This window comes from Eschrichtius robustus, chromosome 9 (assembly GCF_028021215.1).
Source record: "Eschrichtius robustus isolate mEscRob2 chromosome 9, mEscRob2.pri, whole genome shotgun sequence".
Lineage (NCBI taxonomy): Eukaryota > Metazoa > Chordata > Mammalia > Artiodactyla > Eschrichtiidae > Eschrichtius > Eschrichtius robustus.
This window is the reverse complement of record NC_090832.1, coordinates 117,747,978-117,757,808: the sequence shown is the minus strand read 5'-3', so window position 1 is coordinate 117,757,808 and position 9,831 is coordinate 117,747,978. Positions and strand designations below refer to the sequence as shown.

General features: G+C 43.9%; 1 protein-coding gene across 3 annotated transcripts in view; it reads left to right on the top strand.

Annotated features, from left to right (window-relative positions):
* The first annotated feature begins 8,814 nt into the window (after positions 1-8,814).
* Positions 8,815-9,831, top strand: part of CGAS (cyclic GMP-AMP synthase) — a 33,476-nt gene continuing 32,459 nt past the window's right edge. For 2 of the 3 annotated variants that reach the window (XR_011075015.1, XM_068551608.1), the window contains exon 1: positions 8,815-9,736. Coding sequence is in view for 2 of the 3 variants with exons in the window: in XM_068551608.1 (XP_068407709.1) it covers positions 9,113-9,736 (624 nt within the window). In the remaining variant the exon portion in view is untranslated. The remainder of the gene's footprint in view (positions 9,737-9,831) is intronic. The other variant, XM_068551609.1, reaches the window with a different exon arrangement.

Below are 9,831 nucleotides of genomic sequence, written 5' to 3'. Positions count from 1 at the left end.
ATTCTGACAGGTAAGTTCCCCCTATCCATTAAACCATTGATGTCTCTGTTGCTGACTCCGGGCTCTTTCTTCTGTCTTGAAGCTGGGCAAGCAGAGGCCTTGCAGGCATGGGGGAGCAGCCAAACACCTTTCTTATAGAGGAAACTTTTGACTGGTTAGATAGTGAAACAACCCATGTGGCAGTTTAATTGTTCTGATTATTAACATCTATCGAATGCATAATTTTTTTCTTATTACATTACTAATAAGCATTCTTTGTACACAATTTAAAGCTTACAGAAATACAAAACTTTGAGAGTTAAGGAACCCGTAACTTCCATCAGGCCTTCCGGCCCTCATCTCCATAGTAATTGTCAGCATTTTGTTGCTAATGACTCCTACTGTTTCATACTTATACTAATGCTACTATTATTTTGCATGTATAATACTGATTATATTGTTTTTCAGTTTGCCTCTTTTTTAAACGATGTATTTTTTTACTATCTCTATGCCAGTATATATGAATCTATCTCACTTTTTAGTATTATAGTCAGTTCTTTATATGAACCATAGTTTATTTAATCAACTCCAGTTACTGAGCATTTGGATTGTTTCTGTTGACGGAAAAAAAAATGCACAATCCAAAAGCTGAGAGTTATGTTTTATTTAGCGGACATTCTGAGGACTTCAGGCCTGGGAGACAGCATCTCAGATAACTCTGAAAGACTGATCCATAGAGGTGGGCAGGGGGGAAGCCAGGATATATAGGAGTTTTTGCAACCAAGGGCAGGTACAAGTTGGAACATCAAAAGACTATTGTTAATTAAAGAAAGCCAGACATCTCAAGTTAATAAAATTAGCGCTTTTCTATGTATGGGAAGATGCAAAGTCTTGGATCACTGAAATCATTCCTTAGATATTCACCTCACCTATCTGGGGCCAGTATCCTGTGTTTTCTCATCCTGAGTCTCCTCAGGGTGCACCATTGGGGGGTGGGTGGCTGCAGCAGTTGATTGCTAGATTGTGGGCATTCCTGGTTTCCATCCTGAGTTCCCTCAGGGCTCACTGTCTGGGCATGTGGGCTTGATGGCTGCAACATCCTTTGTTTACCAATATGGCAGGCAGCATTCTTAGTTCACGTTTCTAATTTTTTGATATTATGATCATCCTTGTACATATATCTTTTAAACATTATGGAACTCTTTATTTATTTATGTATTTACTTATTTTTATTTTTGGCTGCCTTGGGTCTTCGTTGCTGCGTGCGGGCTTTCTCTAGTTGTGGCGAGTGAGGGCTACTCTTCATTGCGGTGCGCGGGCTTCTGATTGCGGTGGCTTCTCTTGCTGCAGGGCACGGTCTCTAGGCGCACGGGTGGGCTCCAGAGCACAAGCTCAGTAGTTGTGGCTCACGGGCTTAGTTACTCCGCGGCATGTGGGATCTTCCCGGACCAGGGCTCGAACCCGTGTCCCCTGCCTTGCCAGGCAGATTCTTAACCACTGTGCCACCAGGGAAGTACCGAGACTCTTCGATGTTTAAATTTTTGATAACTGCTAAATTAACTTTCTAAAAACTTTGTATCAGGTTGTACGAACTGTGTAAGATTATTTCATCACACTGTAGCCAGCATTGGATTTTAATTAAGTTTTAATTATAAATATATTTTCATTATTTTTTAATGAAAATGTGATCATACTATCTATGACCTATATACACTGTGTTGTGATCTGCTTTTTACATAATAGATTATCATGGACATTTTTCTATGCTAACAAATACAGGTTTATGTCATTTTTAAAGGCTACACCATGTACTGTTTCATTAGTAAGTATTTTAAAATCAATAGCTTGAGCCTTTGATTAGAGAATCACAGGCCTACATTTTCAATTTCACTATTCCCTTCACATGGTGTATATTTAAATCAGACCCTTCTCTTTCCTACAGAGATATTAATTACAGACCCAAAGATAAGATGTTTAGGCAGGGATAGGTATATGATTAACTGGATTTCTGCTGTAAAAGAAAATAAAGCTCTTTATGCTGAAGTTAATCTGTTACTTTTTGTGTTGAGGATCCCCAGAACCATCCTCAGGCTTAGTGATAAGTTAGAAGGACTCACAGAACTCAGAAAAGCTGTTATATTCATATTTATGGTTTATTACAGTGAAAGCATACAGATTAAATTCAGTAAAGGCAAAAGGCACATAGAGTGGCGTCCAGGAGAGACCCAGACACAGGCTTCCAGTTGTCTCTCCCATGGAGTCATATAGACAGTACTTAGTTTTCCTAGCAATGATGTGTAACAACACACAGTAGTGCCAACCAGGGAAGCTAACCTACACCTTGGTATCTAGGGCTTTTATTGGGAGTCTCATGATTCTGTGCCTGCATGACTGACCTAGTTACTTAGTCTCCAGCCCCTCCAGAGGTCAAACTGATACAGCATGGATCACATTGTTAGTATAAACTGTCTACCACGGTCCAAACCCCCAGGTATATACAAAGACACTTTTATCAGGCAGAATATTCCAAGGGCTTCAAGTCATCTCCCATGAACCTGTTAGGGGCCAGTCCTTTTTTTGGAATGTGCAGAGTTTGAACACCCGAAGTCTGCGGAGTTGATCCTTTACTGCACACCCTTCTTATGAGTTAAGGCAGCGGTCCCCAACCTTTTTGGCATCAGGGACCGGTTTCATGGAAGACAATTTTTCCACGGAGCCGGGTGGGGGGCTGGGTTCAGGCAGTAATGGGAGCGATGGGGAGTGGCAGATGAAGCTTTGCTCGCTCCCCCGCCGCTCACCTCCTGCTGTGCGGCCCGGTTCCTAACAGCCTGTTAGGTACCAGTCCACGGCCCGGAGGTTGGGGGCCCCTGAGTTAAGGGAATTCTTTTTTTTTTTTTTTTAAATATTTATTTATTTGTTTGGCTGCGCCGGGCCTTAGCTGCAGCACACGGGCTCTTAGTTGCAGCGTGTGGGATCTAGTTCCCTGACCAGGGATCAAACCCCGGCCCACTGCATTGGGAGCGCGGAGTCTTAACCACTGGACCACCGGGGAAGTCCTGAGTTAAGGGAATCCTCATTAAGTTGTACTGTTTCATATTCTTAATATTTACCTCAGGCTTGATTTTTATGTTAAGAGATATCTTGCAAAATTACAGGACACCTTGAGACACAGTGTCAAGGTCCTGGGTCGTAAAAGCCTTTTTACTACTATGATTATAGAAAAGAGAATTAATAATAAGAAGAATAAACATACACATTACCAGAAAACATTTTGGCCTTACAAATACTATTTTTAAAAAACAGATAATTTAATTGTTAATGAATTTCCTTCTACTCTATACTTAGTTTCAAATCTACCATTGAGTAATCTGAAAAGTAGAACATCAAATATCTGCTTTTGAGAGGCATATAGTTTCATGGGCAATTTAGGCAGGGTATAAGCAATAGAAGAAAAAGGTGATCAATTATAAATTGATCAATGTTACTTCTATTTTGGAGAAAGGTTGGATTTATAGAAATGAAAAATCTCAGGCCTTGTTCTCAAAGAGTTCCCAGACTACTGACTGGCACACACACAGTTATAAGGCAATGCATTAAATCCTATGATAAAGCCACAGTGAGCTGCAATTACAGAGGGAATGATCCTGTCCACCATGGCAGATGATAGGAGATGCTTGCTTCTTAAAAGAATTGATTTATGAAATGGACTTGAAGTAATTTATCATAAAAGGAAAGAAAAATGATTGAAGAGTCCTTAATATCTGGCCTCCAAATACCTTCCTTAATCGTTTTTCTTTTGCATTTGCTGTTAACTCAGCCTGGAAAACATTTTTCCTCTTCCCTTGCCCTGCACCCTCATCTGCTCACAAACTTTATGGTATCTCATGCTTCAAATGAGAAGATTGTCACTCAACACAAAAGGAAGTTACACATAGGCAAGATGATGGACATTTTGTATGTTAATGCTTTTTCCCTTCACAGCCACTTCTTTTCTTTTTTTTTTAGCATCTTTATTGGAGTATAATTGCTTTACAATGGTGTGTTAGTTTCTGCTGTGTAACAAAGTGAATCAGCTATACGTATCCATATATGCCCATATCTCCTCCCTCTTGTGTCTCGCTCCCACCCTCCCTATCCCACCCCTCTAGGGGGTCACAAAGCACCGAGCTGATCTCCCTGTGCTATGCGGCTGCTTCCCACTAGCTATCTAGTTTACATTTGGTAGTGTATATATGTCCATGCCACTCTCTCTCTTTGTCACATCTTACCCTTCCCCCTCCCCGTGTCCTCAAGTCCATTCTCTAAACAGCCATTTTTTTCTTTCTTCTTCTGTTTGGTTTTTTTTTTTGGTGGTTGTTGTTTTTGGTTTTTGAGGTAACACTGGTTCATAACATTAGATGTTTCACGTGTCCCACGTTATATTTCTCCTCCTGTATACACTACAGAAGGGTGCTCACCACCTAAAGTTTAGTTTCCATCTGTCACCATACAGTTGACCCCCTTTACCCCTTCCACCCTCCCCCCACTCCCCTTTCCCTCTGGTAACCAATACTCTGTGCTCTGTATCTATGTGTTTGGTTTTGTTAATTCTTTTTTTTTTTTTTTTTAGTTCCTCATATGAGTAAAATCATGCTATTTTTCTTTCTCTGTTTGACTTATCTCACTTAGCATAATATCCTCAATGCTGTTGCTGCAAATGGAGAGATTTCATCTTTTTATGGCTGAGTAATATTCCATTGTACATATAGACCCATCTTTATTCATTCATCTGTCAGTGGGCACTTAGGTTGTTTCCATATCTTGGCTATTGTAAGTAATACTGTGATGAACATAGGGGTGCACATGCCTTTTCAAATGAGTGTTTCCTATTCTTCAGGTAAATACCCAGAAGTGGAATAGCTGGATCTTATGGTACTTCTTTATAGCCATTTCTTTTTTCTTTTTGAAGTATAGTTGATTTACAATATTGTGTCAGTTACAGGTGTACAGCAAAGTGATTCGTTTATATATATATATATATTTTTTTTTTTTTAAGATTTATTTATTGATTGATTGATTGCTATGTTGGGTCTTCGTTTCTGTGCTAGGGCTTTCTCTAGTTGGGGCAAGCGGGGGCCACTCTTCATTGCGGTGTGCGGGCCTCTCACTATCGCGGCCTCTCTTGTTGCGGAGCACGGGCTCCAGACGCGCAGGCTCAGTAGTTGTGGCTCACGGGCCTAGTTGCTCTGCGGCATGTGGGATCCTCCCAGACCAGGGCTCGAACCCGTGTCCCCTGCATTAGCAGGCAGATTCTCAACCACTGCGCCACTAGGGAAGCCCTATATATATTTTCAGATTACTTTCCATTATAGGTTATCACAAGATATCATTCCCTGTGTTATATAGTAAGTCCTTGTTGCTTATCTAGTCTGTACATAGCAGTGTGTATCTGTTAATCCCATACTCCTAATTTATCCCTCCCCTCCCCCTTTCCCCTTTGGTAACCGTAAGTTTGTTTTCTATGCCTGCAAATCTGTTTCTGTTTTGTAAATAGATTCATTTGTATTATTTTTTAGATTCTATGTATAAGTGATATGTAATATTTGTCTTTCTTTGTCTGACTTACTTCACTTAGTGCAATAATCTCTAGGTCCATCCATGTCACTGCAAATGGCAATATTTCATTCTTTTTTTTATGGCTGAGCGATGTTCCATTGTGTATATATACACCACATCTTCTTTATCCATTCATCTGTTGATGGACATTTAGGTTGCTTCCATGTCTTGTTCACAGCCATTTCTTGATTCACTTTCTTATCTTCCAAGACATCAATATTTTCTGGTTTTCCTCCTATTTTTCTGGTTTCTCCTTCTCAGTTTATTTTGCTGGTTCTACCTCCTTGAGCACTGCACTCTAGCCAAAGGGCACAACCAAACCAATCCCCAAATCCCATCTTTAGGGTTTTATCTCCTGGGACCACTCCCAGTTCCAATTCTGTAGCAGTCTGGGTCCAATCAGGAGATAGAAATCACTCAGTAGATTAAACAGGAGATATTTAATATAATAATAATTAACTATAATAAAAGAATAACTATATATATAACTATATAAGGAAACTATATATGGTACCCTAGGGCTGAGGGAGAGTTACCCAAGGAAGAATAAACTAAGAAGGGATTCAGATCTCAAGGGCAGGAGGCCTTTAGAGAGCATGGGCTACATAACATAGGGGTCTTGCAGAGGATCAAATGCCTGGTATGGGACCCTGTGGATCACAGGCAGCTGTATGCAGGTCAGGCAGGAATCTTGGTTCCCTTGCCTAGTATGCTGTAGATAGGTTATGGCCAGGCCAAGGCTGCAAGGTCCCAGAGGGATCACTTTGCGGGGCCTGTGGCTGGTGTAGGCTTTACCAGATGTTCTCACACCCACAAGTCTGACCTTCACCCCATCAATCAATCCCCTTCCACTCCCTCTGTTATGTTGGAGATTGCAGGAAACCTCTTTCTCCTGCAATGTTCCTCCAGCAACTTCTACTGAGAAAAGTTAACATAGTGGGTACTTTAAAAGAGAAATGCTTAAAGGAATTCTGTTGTTCATCAGAAAGCATTTATTGAAGGGTGTGTTTGGAGCTGAGAGGCAGTAAGTTGATAACCCACACATCACCTCAAAGTTCATAAGCTCCAGCCACGCTGGTTGTTGTTTCAACAACTAGGCATAGTCCCACTTTAGGTCCTTTGCATTAACTTTTCCTTCTTCTGGAACACTCTTCCCCTGGGTATCCCCTCCTTTAAATCTTTGCTCAAATGTCATTCTCTCACTATTTTAATATTGTACCATTCCTCATTCCTGATTATTCCTGCACTATTTTTTCCTTTTTCAATATAGCTCATCCTTTTTTACTATATGGGATAATTTATATATGTATTATGTTTATTGTCTGTTTCTCCCTGCCAGAATGCAAGCTCCAGGAGGACAAGGATCTTTGTTTATCAGTATATCCCAAGAGCCTAGAACTGAGCTTGGCACATAGTATTTTTGCCAAATATTTGTTGAGTGACTGAATTACTGAGACAAACATGAGATATAAAGGGTAAGATATAAAATCATCTAGTTAAAATATATACCCAAATCTCTTATTTTTCCCTACTAGATAAAAGCCAAACTCGTTATCAAGATTCAACTAAAAAGTCATTCCTTCTATAATTTGGACACTGATTGCTGTTACACGATTGAGCAAGGAACAAGTTTTCCTCCTTTGACGGGTCAGCAGAAGAGGTATTTGATTCTGGTCTGGTGGATTGCTGCTTGCACGTTCTTGGTTAAGCTAACACCAGTGCACTTTAGAAGACTTTGGAAACAGCTGGAAGACAGCATTAAGCCAGCTATAGAGGCATTTACAGGATTCCATGACAAGCATGGAGGCCCTGGAGAACAAAAATAGAACCATAGAGCAGAGGTCTTCAGTACGGAGCAGGCATACTCTTGCACATCCCGGAAGACAGCCCAAGTACACCTGCAGTTTTAAGGAAACGGCTTTCCACATTTCAACTTACATTTAACTCTCCCCTGAAACTGGTCTGCTTGAGAACAAGTCTGACTACACAGTAGTCCTCCTTCCATTTTACAAAAGAAAAACATCTCTTACATCACAGTTCAAAGAGAAGGACATATCAAAATACTGGTTTCAAAGAAAACTTTTGAAAAAGTAATCAAGGCATTTTTGTCCATTGACAGAATAATGGAAAACAAAACGTGGTACATATGTACAATGAAATTATTCAGCCTTAAAAAGGAAGGCTGACACCTGCTACAACATAGATAAACCTTGAGGACTTTATATTAAGTGAATAAGCCCATCACAAAAGGACAAATACTGTATGATTCCACTTACATGAGGTACCCAGAGTGTCAAATTCAGAGACAGAAAATAGAAGGGTTCTTACCAGAAGCCGGAGAGAGCAGGGGGAATGGGGTGTTATGGTTTAGTGGGTAGAGGTTCTGTTTTTCAAGATGAAGAGTTCTGAGATGGATAGCGGTGATGGTTTCACACTGAACTGTACACTTAAAAATGGTTAGGATGGTTAAAAAGAAAAGTACCAGGCACGTTAAACCTAGGGGCTTCCTGTCAAATACGTATTTCTGTAAAGGATTTGGCTTTAGATATCGATACTTGAAAGCCTGTATTGAGATACTCTTTAATCACAACGCCAAAGCAGTATGGATTATCTAAAATGCAAGTGCCATTTTTTTTTTTTAGAGATTGGAGTTTATTTATTTATTTTTGGCTGTGTTGGGTCTTCGTTTCTGTGCGAGGGCTTTCTCTAGTTGTGGCAAGCGGGGGCCACTCCTCATCGCGGTGCGCGGGCCTCTCACTATCGCGGCCTCTCTTGTTGCGGAGCACAGGCTCCAGACGCGCAGGCTCAGTAGTCGTGGCTCACGGGCCTAGTTGCTTCAGCGGCATGTGGGATCTTCCCAGACCAGGGCTCGAACCTGTGTCCCCTGCATTGGCAGGCAGATTCTCAACCACTGCGCCACCAGGGACGCCCCCAAGTGCCATTTTTTGATGGGCTTTTGAGAACCAGTGGCTAAAACTCACCAATAGGAACTTCACAGTTTAAGATTGTGCGTGCTTTTACAAAGTCAAATAATATGAAATATTTATTCCAATTACAGTCAATCCACATCTCATTCCATCTAGTAAAAATTTTTTTTTCTATTTCCCTTTAATAAAAAAAATGCTTCATTTAAACTTACACTGAAAAAGTTTCTCTGGCAACTTCAATGTGCGAGAAGGTGTTAACAGTTTTCCAAAATATTTGTAGGCGCTACGCCGGCACATGCGTCTCGCTTTCAAAGCTCGCGAAGGTGTTCTGCGCTGCCCTGGGTTCGGTTTTGCGCGGTTCCCAAGCCGCCGGCACCGCTCCACGCGGAGGCGAGAAAGTGCGCGACTCCGGGACGCTGTGGACCCGCCCCTCCGCGGCGGGGGCGTGGCTCCCCGTGACCGCCTGGCCCTGGGCTCTTCCTCCGCGCCGCGTTTGCTGAGTTCCCGCCAGACGTTTAAGTTTCGTTTCCAATCGCCACTGCTGGCCCCTCCTCCTAAGGCCTTTTCCCGAAGCCGAGTCTTCTCCCTCTGGGGAGCCGAGAGCGCCAGCCATGACCTCGCGGCGCGGAAAGGCGACGGGAGCAGCTTCGGAGGCGGAAGCCGCCGCCCCCAGGGTCTCGGCGCCGCGTGTGAAGGGCGCCCGGACCGAGCCTAGAGAGTCCCCGGCCGTCCCTGAGGCCGCCCGGCCCAGCTCGCGGAGGTGCGGCCCCGCCAGGCCGTCGGGATCCCGGAGAGAGAAGAGCGGCCCGGACCCCCAGGAGAAGCGGCAGGTACGCGCGCGGGCTGCCCGCGCCGAGGACCAGGCGGAGGGTCCGGCGGCTCGGACCGAAGGGGTGATGCCGCCCGCGGCCCCGGCGCCGCCCCTTCCCAGGCCTGCATCTCGCCGCGAGGGCACCGCGCGCTCCGCTCGGGAGCGGAGACCCCAGCCCGGGCCCACGGAGGTCCCCGGCCCGCTGGTCCCAGTCCCCAGTCTCGGGCGCGGGAAGGAGGCGCCCGGCGCCTGGAAGCCCCGAGCGGTACTGGAGAAGTTGAGGCTGAGCCGCCAGGAAATCTCTGAGGCGGCGGAGGTGGTGAACAGGCTCACGGACCACCTGCTGCGGAGACTGCAGAGCTGTGAGTCCGAGTTCAAAGGCGTCGCGCTGCTGCGCACCGGGAGCTACTACGAGCGCGTGAAGGTGAGCTGCGCCGCGCCTCCGCTGCACTTCCTGCGGCTAATACCCACCTCCTACGCGTCCCTCACTTCCCTTCGGAAGTAACTCAGACTCGTGTT